Source organism: Equus quagga, chromosome 2 (genome assembly GCF_021613505.1).
Source record: "Equus quagga isolate Etosha38 chromosome 2, UCLA_HA_Equagga_1.0, whole genome shotgun sequence".
Lineage (NCBI taxonomy): Eukaryota > Metazoa > Chordata > Mammalia > Perissodactyla > Equidae > Equus > Equus quagga.
The window spans coordinates 69,905,617-69,926,644 of record NC_060268.1 but is presented as its reverse complement, the minus strand read 5'-3'; the positions used below and the strand labels follow the sequence as shown (position 1 = coordinate 69,926,644).

The window sequence follows — 21,028 nt, the reverse complement described above, 5'->3', positions numbered from 1 at the left end:
TTCCTCAAAAAAAAAAAAAAGAAAAAAGAAAAAAACTTGTGGGATGCAGCAAAAGCAGTTCTAAGAGAGAAGTTCATATGGATAAATGGCTACCTCAAAAAAAGAGAAAAGTCTCAAATAAACAACCTCACTCTACACCTTAAGGAACTAGAAAAAGAAGAACAAAAGAAGCCCAAAGTTCGCAGAAGGAAAGAAATAAAGAATAGAACAGAAATAAATGAAATAGAAACTAAAAAGACAGTAGAGAAGATCAGTGAAACTAAGAGCTGGTTCTTTGAAAAGATAAACAAAATTGACAAACCTTTAGCTAGACTTACCAAGAAAAAAAGACAGAACTCCAATAAATAAAATTAGAAATGAAAGAACAGACATTACAAATGATACCACAGAAATAAAAAGGATCATAAGAGACTACTATGAACAGTTATGCTCCAACAAATTGGACAACCTAGAAGAAATGGATAAATTCCTAGAAATATATAACCTACCAAGACTGGATCATGAGGAGATAGAAAGTCTGAACAGACCAATTACTAATAAGGAGATTGAATCAGTAATCAAAAACCTCCCAACAAATAAAAGTCAAGGACTAGATAGCTTCACCAGTGAACTCTACCAAACATCCAAAGAAAAATTAATACCAATCTTTCTCTAACTCTTCCAAAAAATAGAAGAGGAGAGAACTCTTCCAAGCTCAGTTTATGAGGCCAGAATTACCCTGATACCAAAACTAGACAAGGACACCACAAGAAAAGAAAATGACAGACCAATATCCCTGATGAACATAGATGCAGAAATCCTCAACAAAATATTAGCAAACTGAATTCAACAATACATTGAAAGGATCATACACCACGATCAAGTGGGATTTATTCCAGGTGCAAAGATGGCTCACCATTGGCAAATCAGTCAATGTGATACACCACATTAACAAAATGAGGAATAAAAATCATATGATCATCTCAATAGATGCAGAAAAAGCACTTGACAAAAGTCAACATATACTTATGAAGGTATAAAGGGAACGTACTTCAACATAATAAAGGCCATATATGACAAGCTCACAGCCAACATCATACTCAATGGTGAAAAGCTGAAAAGCCTTTCCTCTAAGATCAGGAACAAGACAAGGATGCCCACTCTCACCGCTTTCATTCAACACAGTATTGGAAGTACTAGCCAGAACAATTATGCAAGAAAAAGAAATAAAAGGCATCCAAATTGGAAAGGAAGAAGTAGGACTGTCACTATTTGCAGATGACATGATACTATACATGGAAACCCCTAAAGACTCCATCAAAAAACTGTTAGAACTGGGGCCGGCCTGGTGGCGCAGTGGTTAAGTGCACACGTTCTGATTCGGCGGCCCAGGGTTCTCCGGTTTGGATCCCGGGTGCGGACATCGCACCGCTTGGCAAGCCATGCTGCGGTAGGCGCCCCACATATAAAGTAGAGGAAGATGGGCACAGATGTGAGCTCAGGGCCAGCCTTCCTCAGCAAAAAGAGGAGGATTGGCAGCAGATCTTAGCTCAGGGCTAATCTTCCTTAAAAACAAACAAACAAACAAAAGAACTGTTAGAACTAATAAACAAATTCAGTAAGTTCCAGGATACAAAATCAACATGCAGAAATCTGTTGCATTTCTATACACTAATAACAAACTATCAGAAAGAGAAATAAAGAAAACAATACCATTTACTGCTGCATGAAAAAAGAATAAAATACCCAGAATAAATTTAACCAAGGAGGTGAAAGACCTGTATATCAAGAATGACAAGACAATTAATGAAAGAAATTGAAGAAGATACAAATAAATGGAAAGATATTCCATGCTCATGGATTGGAAGAATCAATATTGTTAAAATGTCCATACTACCCAAAGCAATCTCCAGATTCAATTCAATTCATATCAAAATTCCAATGGCATTTTTCAAAAAAATAGAACAACTAATCCTAAAATTTGTGTGGAACCACAAAAAACCCCGAATAGCCAAAGCAATCTTGAGAAAGAGGAACAAAGCTGGAAGCATCACACTCCCTTATCAGATATATGGTTTGCAAATATCTTCTCCCAATTGTTAGGTTGTCTTTTCATTTTGTTGATGGTTTCCTTTGCTGTGCAGAAGCTTTTTAGTTTGATATAGTCCCATTTGTTTATTTTTTCTATTGTTTTCCTTGCCTGGTCAGACCTTGTACTTGAAAATATGCTGCTAAGGGCAATGTCAAAGAGTGTATCACCTATGTTTTCTTCTAGAAGTTTTATAGTTTCAGGTCTTACATTCAAGTCTTTAATCCATTTTGAGTTAATTTTTGTATATGGTGTAAGATAATGGTCTACTTTCAAAAAGAATGAAATCTTCCCATTTGTAACAACATGGTTGGACCTTGAGGGGATTATGCTAAGTGAAATAAGTCAGAAAGAGAAAGACAATACCATATGATCTCACTTACATGTGGAATCTGAAAAAAAAATCAACATAATAGATATAGAGAACAGAGTGGTAGTTGCTAGAAATGGGGGTTGGGGAAGTAGGAGAAATGGGTGAACTGTTTTGTTTTGTTTTCTTAGTTTAAATTAAAAAAAAAAGACTTTATAAGAAAGTTCATAGTGGCTTTACTCAAAAAATAAAATGACATGTTGAGGATCTTTTTGTCCTATAGAATAATATTATGTATGACAAATATTTTTCCAGACCCATCCACAAAACATCTTAATTTACTCAACAAATGTTTAATAAATGAGTACCTCTTATATGCCAGGAACTAGGGGAAGGGGAAGATTTCCCTGTCCTGGAGGAGTATGTTCCAGGGGGACAGATAAACACTTTAAGAGCTAATTACAGGGGCTGGCCCTGTGGCCGAGTGGTTAAGTTCGTGCCCTCTGCTTCAGCAGCCAGGGGTTTCGCCGGTTCAAATCCTGCGCATGGACATGGCACTGCTCATCAAACCATGCTGAGGCAGCATCCCACATGCCACAACTAGGAGGACCCACAACTAAAAATACACAACTATGTACTGGATGGCTTTGGGGAGAAAAAGGAAAAATAAAATCTTTTTTAAAAAAAGTAATTACAGTTTGTATGAGTAAAACACTTCCAATCACTCACAAAATTCTGTCCATTCTACATCTCAAATGTCTCTGTACTCCATCTCCTTTTCTCCGTTCCTACCTCAGCTATCCTAGCTTACCACAGTAGCCTCCCTACATCTAGTTTTTTTCCTCCTCCAGTTCATTCTTTATACCGGTCCAGAGTTACTTTTTAAATTACAAATCTGACCATGTCAGTTCCATAGTTAAAACTTTTCAATGGCTTCTCACTGCCTTCAAAATAAAGGCCAAGGTCCTCAGCATTTCTTTCACACACGGCCCTGCATGGCCTCGTCCCTGCCTCTGCCCCCAAGTCTCATTGTCAATGTCTCCCCTTTCATGCTTTTCTCACTTCCAATATAGAACTTCTTGTAGTTACCTGAATGTGCCCGTCTGTTTCATGCATCTGTGCCTTTGCATATGCCATTTTCTCAACCAGTAACACCTTTTCCCTGCTCTGCAGAACTCCTGCTTATCCTTCAACACACAGCTCAAGCATCACCTCCTCTGTGAAATCTTCCCATGCTGCACAAAGATGATTACTTTATTCTCTTTGCTACTTCTGAACTTGTACATCCTTCTGTCACTGTACTTATTGTACTATGTTCCAGTTATCTATTGCTGTGTAACAAATCATCCCAAAACTTATTGGCTTAAAACAATAATGATTTATTTCTCATGATTCTATGGGGTGACTGAGTGGCTCTTCTGCTCTACTTGGTGTTGATTGGGGTCACTCATGCAGCTACGTTCAGCTGGGAGCCAACTGTGGTGCTTCAGTTCCTCTCCATGTGGCCTCTTTTTCTTCATGTGGTGTCCGCCAGAGTGGCCTGAAATCCTTACAACATGGCTGCTGGCTTCCGAGAAAGATTTCCAAGAGGACAAGCCCCAGTGTACACATGTTTATCAAGCCTCTGCTTGAAGCATGCTAGCTAATGTCCCATTGGCCAAAGCAAGTAACATGTTTAATCCCAAAGCCAAATGGGAAAAGCCACACAAAGGCATGCATACTAGAAGGCATGGTTCATAGGAGGCCATCAGGGTAACAGCCTACTGCATGCGGTGTTGTAATTGTTTGCTGTTTGTGCTTCCTGTTACATATGATACATAAGAAGCAGTGAACTTCCTAAGAAATTGGTCTATGTCTTAATTATTCATCCTTGGTATCTAGCAGTGTCAAACACGTGGTAGGTATTCAAGGAGGGCTTCATAAAAAATAAAAACTTCTGAGCTGACTGCTAAAAATTAGGAATCCATCAGTTAGGCAGAGAAAAGAAGGAAGGGCATTCTAGCTAAAGGAAAGAGCATGTGAAAAATCCTGGAGGTACAACTACCATGTTCCAGAACCTCTGAATAATTCACTGTGGCTGGAGTATAGGGGTTAAACCTCAGAGAGACAGGGGATAAAGTTGGAAATGTAAGGTGGAATCAGATTACAAAATACATTACCAAAAATGATATTAAGGAGTTTGCACTTTGTCTTAAAGCCAGTAGGGCATCTTGGAGGGTTTTTAAACAGGCAAAGATCTTTAATTTATAGCACTCTGAGGGCTAATATAATGGATAGATTGGCAGAAAGCCAGAACGGAGATGGGGAATGCATCTAGGAAACTAATGCAGCAATCAGATAAAACCTGATTGAGGGGTTAAACCAAGAAAAGGTTCAAGATATATTTAGGAGACAGAGCCAACCATATTTGGTAATTGATTTAAGGTTAAGCCTGTGGGAGAGGGAAGGGCTGAGCAAGATATGAATTCTAACCTGTGTCTGCTTGGACACAACACCATTCTAAAGTAGGCAGGGTTCTCCCCTGGTATCAATCATGTGGTAGCCTCTATAGCCGGGAACAGAGGACTGGAGAGATGAGACGGGGGGAAATACCAGGGATGGGGCCTAGAAGGTGTGAGATCTATGGAAGCAAAGGCTTCTTGCCCTACAAGAAAGTAGATCAGCCCCTACTCATTTCACAATGTGCTCCCCTAGTGGCTGCTGGGATCAGCCCGCCTGCTTCCACTCCTTGCTTCTTTCCACATTTTTTCTTCTATCTGGCTGGTGCTTTAGAGAAAAGACTTAGAGCCAGAGGAGTTAAGTGAGAGATGGGACAGGGAGAGGAACACTTTAACAACAAGACTTAGAAGATTTTTTTATTCTTTCTACTCCAAAGACTTGATATTTATAGTCTCCTGGGAATGAGTGAAAAAAAAATTCTTTGCTCCTTTATATTGCGGTCTTTACATTAGATGTGTGTTTCTTGTAGGTAACATATATTTGGTCTTTTTTTTAAATCCAGTCTGACAATCTGTGCCCTTTGGTTGGGATTTTTAGGCCATTTATATTTAATGTGATTATTGATATGGTTAAGTGTAAGTCTATCATCTTTATATTGGTTTTCTATTTGTCCCATCTCTAACTTGCTTTTTTTCCTGCCTTCTTTTGGTTTGAGTATTTTTTATGATTTCATTTCATCTCCTTTGTTAGCTTATTAGCTATAACTCTTTGTTTTGTTATTTTAGTGATTACTTTAGGGTTTATAGAATATACCTTTAATTTATGAGTCTACCTTAAGTTATATCACTTCATGTATAGTACATGAACCATACATAGTATACTTCTGTTTCTTCCTTCCTTGCCTTATACTATTGTTGTCATAAATTTTACTTATACATCGTTATTATTTTTTTTAACTTTCAATTACCTTATAAAGAGATTTAAGTAGAAAAATGATACATTTGCCTATGTAGTTACCTTTTCCGGTGCTCTTCATCCTTTGTGTAGACCCATATTACCATCAGGTATCATTTTCTTCTACCTAAAGGACTTTCTTTAACATTTCTTGTAGTAGTTCTGCTGGTGATGAGTTTTTTCAGCTTTTGTATGTCTGAAAAAGTCTTTGTTTCACCTTCATTTCTGAAAGATATTTTCATTGGGCATAAACTTCTAGATTGACAGTCTTTTCCTGTTATTACTTTAAAGACATTGCTCCACTCTCCTCTCTTGCATTGTTTCTGACCAGAAATCTCCTGTCAGATTGTTCCTCTAAATGTAACATAATGTGTCATGTGTGTGTGTATCTGTGTGGTAGCTGCTAAGATTTTATCTCTACTTTTGAGCAATTTGATTATGGTGTGTCTTGGTACAATTTTCTTCACGTTTCTTGTGCTTGAAACTTCCTTGAGTGGATGCAGTTACTTGGAAGCAGTTTGATGCTTTTGCATCTTGCTTTTAATACTTGATGGGGGGACCAGGGCTGGGTTTAGTTAATGCAAGACCCTTCTGAGTTCTCTACCCAATGTCCTGTGAACTAACTATTAGGTTTTCCAGTCTGGTTGGTAGGAACAGGCACTATGCCTGGCCCTGTGTGTATCTGGGTATTGTTCCCTCTAATCCTTTCAGGTGGTTCTTTCCCCAGCTTTGAGTAGCTTCCTCATATTCATACATTGATTATACACTGATCTGCCAAATTTTCAAGGGGGCATTCTGCAGATCTCTAGAGTTTTCTCTCTCTCTGCAGTTCTCTGTTTTCTGGTAACCTATCCTGCAAGTTCTAGCTGCTTTAGTCTCCCGAACACTCTGCCTTCTCAGCTCAGAGAGTACTCCCCGCCCTACGTCTTCCCTCCCTGCACTGTGGCCTCTCTCAAGGCAATAAGCTGGGACAAACTCACCTCATGTGTTTGCCATCTCTCAGGGATCACTGTCCTTCATTGCCTGATGTCTAAAAACTTGAAAACCATCATTTCATATATTTTGTCTAGTGTTTTAGCTATTTCAACCAGGAGGATAAACCCAATCCCTGTTACTCCCTCTTGGCCAGAAACTGAAGTTCATACTACAGTCTAAATATTTATCCTTTTATCCTCAAACAGAAATAACAGTTTTTTTCTGATTAAAAACCCCTTTCAGTGACTCATTAAAGAAAATCAGATAAAAATACAAGAAAAACTAAAAGTTACCAGTAATCTCATCACCCAGAAAAGACACTCCTAACCTATTCGTTCCATGAATCTGAGACCACACTATCCCAACACTAGCAAATGTTTGTCAACCGACAGACTTTCTTCTGTGTTGACAATAATTACCATTTTATATTGCACTCTATTTGTTCAACAGATATTTATTGAGCAGTGCAAGGCTTTGGGTGGAAAATGTATTAAGCATTTCAGTTGAAATAATTTTCCAGTAAGCTGGAATAAATCCATTTATGGACATCCATTAAAATATCAATTTCTGAATATTAATGTAATTTGGATTAAAATAGCCTGTCCTAATTAAATGTACTTTTAGGAAATTTTATTCACATATCACTTTTATTTAGAAAAATTTTTGAACTGATTGGAATGCTCAGTAAAGCCTCTCTACCATCCTCAGACTCAAATCTACTGAGTGAGCTGTTTGAATGAGTATCTGTTACATAACAGAGTTATCATTAACCTTTCCTTCACTATCACTATCACTAACCTATGCTACCTATGGGCTTCATTAATATGCTTCTTGCCATTGAAGTTTCAACTTTTACTGCTGCATTTTGAAATGGCAAATACAGTTTTCAGAGGGAGATAGCACCACGTCATTGCTGACAGTGAGTTCTGCTGTGTAGTTAACCACCTGCTGCTCTGCTATGCATCTTATTGTAAGTTGTCATGCAGGGGCCAAGGGAGTTCTAGAAGAAACCAAGAAAAGTATTCTTCACTTGTTATTGCAATGCATTTTATCATGCTTTATTCCCATTGCCCATCTCACCTCACCTCAGCCCATGCCTTTGCAGGTGGGAAGTTCTTAGTTTCTCTGTAAGCACTAGGAATCATAGGGTCTACACAAGATGCCGCACTGGTGCAGCATTTTAACCTGTAGATGTGGCAGAAGCTGTGCCTGCTCTACAAGGGATGTGGCCGGGCCATTGAAGCTTCCAGCAGCTGGGCCAGCCTGGGGGATCCAGAGTAGACAGGAGCCCTGGGGATGGCAGAGACCAGAACTGAGGTGTTCACAATTGACGGAGTCAACTAATCTGTCCTAGAATTTGGTTGGTGCATCGTCCACAGATGGGCTGGAGGTCAATCTCAGGACGTTTGTTAAAGTATAAGAAAGAAGAAAATACAGGGCAAGCTTATGAGTATGACTATGGTCAGAGCTTTGTACCAGAGAAAGCAAGGTGCTTGGGAAATGGGAATTGGGGTGATGTAGAGAGTGAGGAAGCTGACAGAATGTCGGCTGAGATAGACTAATGAAGAGTAGTGACTAAACTATCAGAAATTCAGGTTGGTGTGCCAAGGAGCCAAAACAATAGAAAGGCCAGAGAAGCGAGGCGCAACAGCTGCAGTGTTCATATTCAACATTTATGGAGCACCTGTATGTCTGAGGTCCTTAGTTCATGTCTTAGCTTATCCACAGATGACTGTGAGGTTGGTATTGATACTCTGAGTTTACTATTAAGGAAACTAACATATGAGATATTAAGTGGTAGAGCCAGTTGAAACTCAGATCTGGCTGAATCCAAGTCCAGATTCCAAGTGTTTTCCCCGCTAGTCCATCTAGAGCTGAGAAGTTCTCCTGCGGGATGCATGGGGTAACAATGCAACCATTTTAGCAGCTGACTCACAGCCTTCCCTGAGTGAACAGTTGCTCCGCTGGAAACCCAACAAGAGTGTTATATTTTACTTTCTTTAAAAGTAAAAGTAATATATGCACATGATAAAAATTTCCAGCAGTACTGAAAGATGTAAAATGAACATTTGTTCTCATCATCATATCCATTCTTCGTCCCAATCCCACTCCCCAAAAGTCACAATTCCTAACAATGTTTTCAGTGCGTACTATGAAGAGTATTTTTCTGATCCACAGTAGCATTTAACATACCAGATGGTCAGGAGATTCAAAACCATGCCATGCGGGGTGTAAGTGAAAGAACTAAGAAGGTTTACTCCGCAGAAGAGAAGGCTCTGACGGGGCAGGAGTGCTGTCTTCAAGTGTCTAGAGGACAGTCATATGGGAGAAGGCTCCTGTTCCAGATGACCCCAGAAGTCACAGTTGGCACCAGTGGCATGGACACTATTGGAGAGGCAGATTTTAGCTCAGCGAAAGAAGAACATAGAGCCATCTCAGTAAGGGGAAAAAGCACCTCGGGAAGGGTAAAAAGTACCTGCAGGAAGTATTTAGACAGAGGCTACATGATCACTTAGCAAGGACATGCTAGTGATAACAGCAGCATCAGGGGAAGGTTTTCAAACTCCAGGTCATGAGCGTGTGTGTTAAAATCATTTTAGAGGAACATTTTTAAACAAATGGAATAAAGTACAAAACACTAGAATACATTACATGTAATGGTATCAGTATTCTTACTGAGACTTTTTATGTATGTGTTGCCTGTATACTGGGTTGTAACATAAAACATATTTCTTACTGCGAGTCATGGTCAAAACACTTGAAAGCTACTCCCCTGGGTGACTACCAAAGCACCTTCTAGCACTCACTCTGTGAAAGAGGTCTGGACTGTGAGTCTGCAGACCCGGGTCCTCCCCTCATTCCCACAGTGGAACTCATTATCCTTCTCTGAACTTCAGTTTCCCCATTTGTGCAACAATGGTTAAAGCCATTTAGAACTTTAGATGGAGTGGTCAAAGTCTAAAGGCCCTTCTAGTTCTAGAATTTTCTATTTTAGGAACATTCATTTATTCAGCAGACATCGCTTGAGCAGTGCCTTCTATGAGCCAGGTACTGTTCTAGGTGTGGCGATACAGAGGCAAACAAAACCGACCAAAAACAAAGCTCCTGCCTCTCATGGAACTTACATTCTAGTGAGGATAGATAGTATGTCCGTAAGTGAATTATGGTGAGTGTTAGACAGCAACATGTGCTAAGTGCTTAAGAATAAAAAATAAGCAAAGAGGGATAAAAGTATCAGAGAGAGGGTTGAAATTTTAGATGGAGTTGTCAGGGAGTCCTCCCCTAGAAGATGACTTTTGAGTAAAGACCTGGTGGAAATGAGGGCACTAGCCATACGGATATCTGGGGAAAAGCATCCCAGGAGGAGGAAACAGCAAATGCAAAGGCCGTGAGGTGGGAACACGTCTGACGTGTTCCTTGAACAGCAGGGAGGGCAGTGTGGTTGGAGGAAAGAGAGCAAGAGTAGTGGAAGATGAAATCAGAGAGGTAACAAGGGGCCTGGGGCAGATCATGCAGGTGAGGACAGAGTTCTTTGGAGTTGCCTCCAGTTCCTTTGGAGGCTATGGATAATAATACCTCCCTTCACACAGTTAGGAGGATCAAGTGAGATGGGAATGTGCTCTCAAAACTAGGAGATCCTGTACAAATATGACGTTATTACCATTTTGTGCATTACTGTCAATGGAGCAAGTCAGTGGCCATGAGGGAAGGCCAGCTCTCCACCTCAGGCACTCCCAGGCCTACACTTTGGAGGGTGCAGTCTTCTGGTATACAGCAGATCTCTCAGTAGTGGTTGCTCTATCAAGAGTCTAAGAGTTTCTTGCTTTTGATTTAGAAATTCCATCACCCAAAGTTAAGCAGTCTTCATCGGGAGAACTTCATCTGGAATCTGAAAAATGTTCCTCTTCTGGAGAAATATTTGTATGCCTTGGGCCAGAATCGAAATCGAGAAATTGTCAAACAGATCATTCAGCTGTTCAAGGATGAAGTAATGAGCAAATTAAGTCATTTTCGAGAATGTGAGTATTTCTCCAACCAAGTAAGTATTTTTCTTGATATTTAAATTGTCAAATTTCAAACCATCAGAAAAGTGTGAAGGCACAGCTTAGCTTTATCAAATCTTAAAATTTTCCCATATTTGCTCCTGTTTGCTTTTTAAAAAATAATACTTTTATTTTCTTTAAAATTGCTGCATTTGAAGCCCCCTCTAAACTTTATATGATTCCACCTCTCCTCTCCCTTCTAAATTTGCATACGTTTTAATTCATTACTACTTATGTATTCATTCATAAATTATATATATAGCAGTGTTTTGCATATTTAAAAACTTTAGATAAATGGTATTATTCTGCAACCTTTTTTTTATTCAACTTAGTTTTTCAGATCAATCCATTTCATATATGTAGTTCTAGTTAATTTAGTTCATTTTTAATAGTATTCCCTAGTAATGTATACATCATAATTTATTTGAACGTATTGTAATTTTTTGTCCATTCCCTTGTTAATGGAATTTTAGGTTGGTTCCCATTTTTTTGCTGTATAAATGATGCTGTAACGAGCATGCTAGTACACATCTCATGTACATGTACAACAGTTTCTCTAGAGCATAACCGGCTCAGGCCGCCATAACAAATACCATCAATTGGGTGGCTTAAACAACAGAAATTTATTTCACACAGTCCTGGAGGCTGGGAGTCTGAGATCAGGGTGCCAGCAAGGTCAGGTTCTGGTGAGGACGCTTCCTGGCTTACCAATAGCCACCTTCCCTCTGTGTCCTTGCATGGCAGAGAGAAAGCAAGCAAGCTCTCTGGTATCTCTTCTTATAAGGACACTAATCCCATGATGAGGCCCCACACTCATGACCTCATCTAAACCTAATTATCTCCCAAAGGTCTCCCCTCCAAATACCATCACATTGGGGGTTAGGACTTCAACATATGAATTGCGGGGGGTGGGGGGCAGGGCACAATTCAGCCCACAGCACGCACTTTGTGTACACACAATGTAAGGTGGTAACATAAAAGTAGAGTTGCTTTTTTTCCCCTTCCAAACTCTTTCCCCCGCCTAGTCATCTTCATTTCATTAAAATGGTATCTACCATTCACCTAGTTGATCTGGCCAAAACTCTAGGAGTCATCAGCCTTGACTTTGTTCTTTCTCTCACACCTCATATCCCATCAAATTCTATCACTTCTAACTTCAAGACATACCTTACTTCTAACCACTTTCGCCTACCTTTACTACTTCCACTTGGTCCAAGCTACCATCCTTTCTGACCTGGATTATTGCAGTGGCCTCCTAACTGTTCCCCCCCCACACCCATCTGTCTCCCTACAGTATATCTTCACTTGTGTTCCCTTTTTTTCCCTTATTATTTTTGTAAGATTCTCCACATTGTTGCATGTGGCTATAGTTTAACTTTTATTGCTGTAGAGTGTTCTATTCATAAATATACCACACTTTAGCTATTCTACTCTTAAAAGATATTTGGGGGCGGGGGGTGGCCCTGTGGTGTAGTGGTTAAGTTGAGCACGCTCCGCTTTGGCCCAGGTTCATGGGTTCGGATCTCAGGCACGGACCTATTCCACTCGTCAGCCAAGCTGCGGCAGCAGCCCACCTATAAAGTGGAGGAAGACTGGCACAGATGTTAGCTCAGGGCTAATCTTTCCCAAGCAAAAAACGAGGAAGATTGGCAACAGATGTTAGCTCAGGGCTAATCTTCCTCAGCCAACAAAAAGAAAGGTATTTGAGTTGTTTCCAGTTTTGGCCTATTAAGAACAGTGCTGCTATGAATATTCTTGTCTCTTGATATACATGTTCATGAGTTCTTTGAGTCTATAAGTTCATGAGTTCTGGGGTAGGATTGCTGGGTTGTAGGACATGTCTATATTCAACTTTACTAGATAACGCCAAACAGTTTTCCAAAGTGGTTATGTGACTTTATACTACTACTAGCAGAGCATAAGTTTTCATTGCTCTACAGCCTTGGTATTATCAGACTTCTAAACTTTTGCCAATCTGATGTGTGTGTAATGGTTTCTCATTGTGGTTTTAATATACATTTCCCTGTTTGTTGACCATTTGGAGAAACTCTTTTGTGCAGGGCTATTCATCTTTTGCCTGTTTTTAATATTTTCGAGATACAAGTCCTTTGTTGGTTATATATGTTACAAATATTTTGTCCCATTCTGTGGCTCATCTTTTCACTCACTTTATAATGTGTTTTGGTGAACAATCCTTAATTCATTGGTTTCAAATATATAAATCTTTTACTTCATGGTTAGTATTTTGTGCCTTATACAGAAATTTTTCCCTACCTTGTGGTCATGGAGATATTCCCCTATATTATCTTCCTATAGTTTTTGCCTTTCGTAATAGGTCTACAATCCATCTGGAATTTATTTTTATATATGGTGTAAATTTTTCTTATGTCTGATAAATTTTCCCACCAACACTTATTGGAAAATCATCTTTTCACCCTTTGTTTTGCAGTACTACCACTGTTGTAAATCAAATATGTTTTTGGACACTCTATTTTATTCTGTTGGTCTATTTGTCTATTTCTGCACCCATACTACACTGTGTATCAGCTAGGCTAGGTTATGCTACAGTAACCAATAACCTGCCAATCATTGTGATCCAAAATAACAAAGGTTTAGTTCTAACTCAAGCTGCATGTCTCTCACGGATTGGCTAGGGCTTTGTTCTATGCATTCTCACTTTGGGATTTAGACTGATGGAATGTCACCAGCTGGAGTACTGCTATGGGATGGGGAAAGCAAATGTAGTAAATTGCACACTGACTCTTAAAGCTTCTGCCCTGAAGAGATGCCACTTCTGTTCATATGTCAGTGGCCAAAAAAACACCACTTGGCCAAACACAAGTTTTGTGGGGGCAGGAAAGTGCAACCCAGCATGTTCCTGGAAGGGAGATAACTGGCATATTTGTGAGCATCCCTAAAGATTACCACACTATCTTAATTTCTTTAACCTTTTTTTTTTCTTTCCTTTCTTTTCTTTTTTTTTTTTTTGAGGACGATTAGCCCTGAGCTAACTGCTGCCAATCCTCCTCTTTTTGCTGAGGAAGACTGGCCCTGAGCTAACATCCGTGCCCATCTTCCTCTGCTTTATATGTGGGACGCCTACCACAGCATGGCGTGCCAAGCAGTGCCATGTCCGCACCCGGGATCTGAACCAGCAAACCCTGGGCTGCCAAAGTGGAACATGTGCACTTAACCACTGTGCCACCAGGCCTGCCCCAATTTCTTTAACTTTTTAAGCCTTCATATCTGGTAGAACATGTCCTCCCACCTTCTTGTTCTTCTATAAGAGGATCTTGACTATTTTTGTTGAGATTTTGGCTAGATTTGATTGAATCTATATATAAATTGGGAGAAAATGGATATTATAGTATATTTATAAGATTGAGTAATCCATGAACATTGGTCTCTTTATTTGGATCAATAAAAGATATGCATGATGAAATTTTTCGTTATCCTTTTACTGTTGATTTCTACATAATAGCAGTATGGTCAGAGAACATAATTTATATCAGTGTTGTCCAGAATTTTCTTCATGATGGAAATGTTGTATATCTGTGTTGTCCAATACAATAGCTTCTGTGTGGCTATTGAGCACTTGAAAATGTGGCTAGTGCAATTAAGGAACTAGATTTTCAATTTTATTTAATTGCTTTTTTTTTAATTTTTTTTTCGGATGTACATCATATTTCAAATTCTGTATACATTACATCATGTTCACCACCCGAACACTAATTATAGTGCATCCCCTCACATGTGACCCTTTTGCCCTCCCCCCTCCCCCCTTCCCTAATGGTAACCACCAGTCCAATCTCCAATGCTATGTATTTTTTTTTAATCTTAATGAATTTAAATAGCAACATATGATTAGTGGTACCATATGAGATACAGCGGCTGTATATGATTTGAAATTTATTAAGATTTACATTATAATGCAGCATTTGGTAAAATTTTTTAAATGGTCCATGTGTGCTTAAAAAGAAAGTTTATTCTGCAGTTTTTGGGTACAGAATTATATATATATGTCCAGTAGGTCAAGTTTGTTAATCATGTTGTTTAAATTTTCTATACTATTGACTTATTTTTTTGCCTGCTTATTCTAACAGTTACTAAGAAAAGTGTATTTTAAATCTCCCACTATGATTGTGGATTGTCTATTTTTACTTGTATTTCTGTAAAATTTTGCTTTATATATTTTGAGGCAATCTACGTATAAAATTAGAAGTTATCTTACTAGCAAATTGAACCTTTTATCAATATAAAGTATCTCTCCTTACCTCTCCTAATGGTTTTTGCCTTAATGTCTACTCTGTCTGACATTATATAGCTATACCATCTTATTTTTGTACTCCTGATGTTTTTCTGTTCCAATTTTTTCTTCTTTGTCCTCCCTTCTTTTGAGCTAATTGTTTTTGTCATTCTTTTTCTTTTCTTTCCAGGAGTCTGGAAATTATATACTCTCTTTCTATTTTTTGACTGATTACCCTAGAAATTCTGACATGTGACTTTAACTTATAAAGTCTACTGGTATGCAAGACCATACAAAGGATCTTAAAATACTTTAATTCCATTTATCTCTTTCCTGACTTATATGCTGTTGTGTTAAACTTTAATTCTGTATTTTTACCCCAAAAGACATTATTATTTTTGTTTTATAGTCAAGTTTGTTTAGATTTACTTAGATATTAGCTTCATATCTTCCAGAACCTCAAACCTGTCTGGAGTCATTTTTTCCTGTCAGAAATACATCCTTTACAATTTCCTTTAATGCAGTTTTCTACTGGTGAACTCTGATTTTATTTGTCTGAAAATGTTTTTATTTTGTCTTCATTCTTGAAGGATATTTTCACAGCCTATAGAATTTTAGGTTTCAGGGGTTTAGAATTTTAGAATTCTACTGTCTTCTAGCTTCCTTTGCTGCTGAGAGGCCAGCTGTCAGTCTGTTGGTCCTCTGAAGACAAACTGTCTTTTTCCCCTTTGGGATACTTTTAAGATGTCCTCTTTTTCTTAAATAATTTTTTTCTTACTCTGCTTGGGTTTCTTACATATGTATGTAGATATTGTCTTTCATCAGTTATGGAAAATTCTTGCCTCTGCCCCATTCCCTCTTCTCCTTTTGGACTCCATTTAAGTTAGTCTTAGGTCTTCTTAGTGCATCCTCTCTTTCTCTTACCTTCTCATCTGTGTGTGTTTTTTAAAAAATCTTTTTCTCTGGGGGCTGGCCCAGTGGGGCAGTGGTTAAGTGCACACATTCCACTTCCATGGCCCGGGGTTTGCTGGTTCGGATCCCAGGTGCGGACATGGCACCGTTTGGCAAGCCATGCTGTGGTAGCCATCCCACTTATAAAGTAGAGGAAGATGGGCATGGATGTTAGCTCAGGGCCAGTCTCCCCCAGCAAAAAGAGGAGGATTGGCAGCAGATGTTAGCTCAAGGCCAATCTTCCTCAAAAAAAAAAAAAAATCTTTTTCTCTGTCCCTACTGCATTTTGGATAACTTTCTAACCCATTGTCTAGTTTACTGATTCTCTGTTTAGCTGTGTCTAATCTGTTAAACCTATCCATTATTTTCTTAATTTTATTCATTGTATTTTTTGGTTTTAGAAGTTCCTCTTGGTTATTTTTCTAGAGTAATTGCCTTGTGGCCAGAGAACATACTATATACCAGCACACAAGGAAATAAGATCCTAGGAGCAAGAACCAAAAGAAACTGACTACTGTATACAAACTGAACCAAAGACTTCAGTACCTAGAATGATCAGACAGAGAATATATTCACATAGCAGCCAAGTTTGGCATGTGGTTTCAAGCCTAAATTTTTGTCCTTTTGCTCCCTTGAACCCATAGTATTCTAAGCAGTGGACTGGTAACCGCTTTTGTCATCCTTTTGTGAGTTAGGAAGACCTTGTCACTGCCCCTGGCTTCATGCAGTGAGCCTGTTTCCCCAAGTGGCAGATAGCACTTTCAGTTCCTGTTCTCCCAAAAGGGTAAAGCACATTGCTGATCTGGAGCACAAAAGACAGACCTATAGCTTTATTCCTGCTCACTGCTTGGCATTTCTATTGTTTTTTAGTATGCAGATCTATTTTTGAGGCTGGCTGTACCTGTATTATTTTCTTTTTTTATTTTTATCACTGCTAAGTATACCAAGTACAGTGCAGTTATCAAAGAATGAATTCATTCTGCCATCTTCATCAGAACTCCTTTTCTTCCTTAATTCCCAAATTCAACAACTTTTGTATTTTATTCCAGGCATTAAATAGCTGTATCATTTCTTGATTGGCCATTGTACATGAGAATGGAAACAATGAAATAAGAGAGGAAAACATTGCCAATGAAACTATGACATAGCATCAATTGTACAATGCATCCCAATTTCAGAAAGATGTAGTCTAGAATCTGTGGTTTATAGTAATGTTCATTGCTTCTATATGCCGCCCACTGTGCTACATTACTTAAGTATGATTTACACAATCTTAACTCATATAGAAAAAGTCAGCTTATATTTAGAAGTTAATATTATGGACTTTATATCACATACTTTTAAAGTACATGACTACTATATCAGTGCTCATGGACACCCCATCTTCTTCTAATCCTTAGTCAGTGGTTTAAATCAGTGCTTCTCAAACTATCCATGGTAAAAGACAAATCTGGGGTTTTTTTTCCTCAACCCACTGCCACCTGATACATGGTCCTACTGTTCATGATTAGCTCACAGCTTGCACCACACGCAACTTACCATGCAAGTTTAACAATACCCAAACTGGGCTATACTCTGTTCAATGAGACAAGGCCACTGATCACATTCTTAGATGACAAATAATAAAATTATCTAAACACTCTCAATTTCTGTTTTTATCTCACACAGATTAGTAACAGTTTGTGGGCCAGCACTGACCACAGATCCCCACTTTGAGTGGTACTGATTTAAAATATCACCATCTATTCTAGTAATCAAAAGACTGGGGAAATTCAGAATTACTTGGTCATCAGAAATTTTTTTTGGAAATTCTAGGTTAAAGTAAAGGCACATCTGGTCCATTTGAGGACTCTTTGCTTCTTATAGTAATATGAATATATGTATATTCTTTTTGAACCTTTCTGGTTTGGGGCATTTCTCCTTATCCCCTTACTCTGCTAGTAGCCAAAATCAGATATTTGCAATAACTACAATCTCCATCTTCTGGCCTTGGACTGATGAGAAGCAAACGCAAAAACAACCACCAAAATTAACTGCTTTTATCTTTTTCAGGGAAATTGTTTTATTTCAAGAAAAATAGGGTTTAGCTCTTTATCTCTGACTGCTCATCAAATTATCTGAATGGCCATGCTTGAGAAAGAGAATCGGCAAGGGAATGAACTGGGGTATTAAATAACTGTTTTCACATGGCTTGATTCTTCTCCTTTCAGGTATCAATCATGGAGATCTTAATGACCATAACATTTTAATAGAGTCCAGCAAGTCAGCCTTTGGAGATGCTGTATATCAAGTGTCTGGGATTTTAGACTTTGATGACATGAGCTATGGCTACTATGTGTTTGAATTGGCAATCACCATCATGTATATGATGATTGAAAGTAAGAATCCTATACAAGTAGGAGGTCATGTCCTTGCAGGGTTTGAAAGTATAATCCCACTGACAACTGTAGAGAGAAGTGCTTTGTTTCTACTTGTATGCAGTCGTTTTTGTCAGTCACTTGTCATGGCTGCATACTCTTGCCAGCTACACCCAGAGAATGAAGAATATCTCATGATCACTGCAAAAACCGGGTGGAAACACTTACAGCAAATGTTTGACATGGGCCAGAAAACTGTAGAAGAAATCTGGTTTGAAACTGCCAAGTCCTACAAATCTGGGATCCCATGTGACTAGCTAAAAGTCTTATCTGTAAAACTGGGGTAATGGTAATACCTATCTCACAGAGTTAGTTGTGAGGATTTCACAGAGAATAATACAAAGTTCTTAGCATAGTGCTTGGCACATAGGAGACGTTTAATAAATATTTACTAAATGAATGAACCATATTCCAGGTTACCCAGACTCAAAATGTTGGAGTAATTTTTCATTTGCCTCTCTCATACTCAATCAGTGATCTGATTCTTAGGAATCAGAATTTTACAACAATAAAAGGCGGTCATAATCCTTTTCCTTCCCGCTTTAAGTTTTTAACAATATATAATACAAACCAATATTTATTGAGCATTAAGTACTTAAAAGAAAACTCTCTCTACTCTCACAACACTTCTGATATCAAATATGTGGGGTTTTCTCTCACATTAAACAATTCTGACACTAACTACCCAGAGTTAACACAGACCTCACAGGTTAAGGGCTCAGTCCCACAAAACTGCCTCCACTTGAGATGCCTGTACTTCTGACCAACCGACTATAAATTGAGGGTTCCCATGACCCCCTCCTCAGTTTGATAATTTGCTAGAACGGCTCACAGAACTCAGAGAAATACTTATGTTTATCGGTTTATGATAAAGGATATAATAAAGGATACAGATGAACAGCCAGAGAAAGAGATACACAGAGTGAGGTCCAGAAGGGTCCAGAGAACAGGAGCTTCTTTCCCCATGGAGCTGGAGTGCGCCACCCTCCTGGCATGTGGATGTGTTCACCAACCAGAAGCTCTTGAACCCACAGGCATGGTCGATTAAATCACTGGTCATTGGTGATTAAGTCAGTCCCCAGTCCCGGTTCCGTCTCTGCAGGTTGGGGGGTAGGGCTGAAAGTTCTAGCCCTCTAATCACCTGGTTGGTTCTTCTGGCAGCCAGTACTCATCCTCCAAGAGTCACCTCATTAGCATAAATTCAGGTGTGGCTGAAAGGGGCTTATTATGAATAGCAAAAGACGCTCCTCTCTCCCCTACCCCTCAGGAAATTACAAGGACTTTTTGGTTTTTAGAAGACCAAACATATATTTCTTATATTACAGTATTTTACATGCTTTAATCCCATTTAATCTCCACAACAAACCCACGAGAAAAGTAGTGTTATGATTAACCCCCATTTTCAGATGAGGAAATAGATGCTTGAAAAGTTGAATCAATTTGCTCAAAGAGAGCCAGGGCCAGTGCCCCATATTACTTCTCCTCCTCCTCCCCACCTGTCCCCCGAACACGTGCACGTGCACACACACACATGCACACACATATCTGTGTAAGCGGATCAACTGAGATCATTCACCTGAAACCACTTATGCTTCTCAAATTTAAGGGATTATGATTTTTATCTAGCTTGACCATTCAGGAAATTGGAGAACAGAAAAATGGACGGAAAGTTGGATTTCACTCACAGACCACAGTTCATTCTCTTAGACCATGAAACTCTATGGATTTTCCTCTTTCTTGCTCTTACTACCATGGATTCCCCTTCACTGAATTCCTAACCCAAATATTGCATTATTTCAATATTTAAATATGTGCTGCCTTGCATTGATATTTTATGGTGTTTGCCTAGCTTATCTCAAATCAATCAGTTCCATGCAGTTTATAAACTCTTTGATGACATAAATTGAATAATATTTATTTGATGTTATCTTCAGGACCTAGCTCTGTGCCAGGTCCCTAGCAGACCCTTAATAAATATGTGTTGGATGAACTATAAGAAGGAATGCACTTCTACAAGTGCCAGTCCCTGTCCTTGCAACTAATGAGGAGTGTCAAATGACAAAATTAAAACAATGTAGTAAGGAGTTGGATGTCCTTTATTCAAGGGAAAAGTCCATGGACTTAGGGAGTACACTGCCTCTCAAGCAGTGGAGCATTCTACCCAAGGGATTTGGGGCAAGAGGAGTTTTATAGAGTGTTAGAAGCAGCAACACAGAGACAGGGCATGATTGCCTGGGGTTGTAAATCTGACCTTATTTAGAAAAATTAAGGAAATAAATACAGAGCCCAGACTTGACTTGGCATTTGGGGATTAGATGACTGGATATACTGTGTTTCTGGTCAGTTGGAGCATTTACAGGAATATGAAAGTTTGGTTTGCTGATGTAGCACCCTGGGTAGAAGCAGCTCCATCTTGGGCCTAGAAATTTATTTCAACAGGAGAAAACCCAGTTCTAGATTTTGGAATCACCACCATAAGTCTGGCAAAGACTCTGCTCTTGCAAGTATCTTTTTCTGTCCAGGCTTTTATCCCCTCTAGACTGCAACAGAACTTTACCTTCTGGTCTTCTTATCCTTAGTCTTTCCAACCTACATCCTTCATATTAGAGGCAGATAAAAACTCTA

The 21,028-nt window shown here is 38.9% G+C and overlaps 1 protein-coding gene across 5 annotated transcripts in view; it reads left to right on the top strand.

The window, feature by feature from the left end:
- Positions 1-21,028, top strand: part of HYKK (hydroxylysine kinase) — a 33,434-nt gene extending 12,406 nt beyond the window's left edge. For 4 of the 5 annotated variants that reach the window (XM_046655219.1, XM_046655216.1, XM_046655217.1 and 1 more), the window contains 2 exons: positions 10,582-10,765; positions 18,197-21,028. In XM_046655219.1, the coding sequence (XP_046511175.1) occupies positions 10,582-10,765; positions 18,197-18,660 (648 nt within the window). In that variant the 3' untranslated portion in view covers positions 18,661-21,028. The remainder of the gene's footprint in view (positions 1-10,581; positions 10,766-18,196) is intronic. The other variant, XM_046655218.1, reaches the window with a different exon arrangement.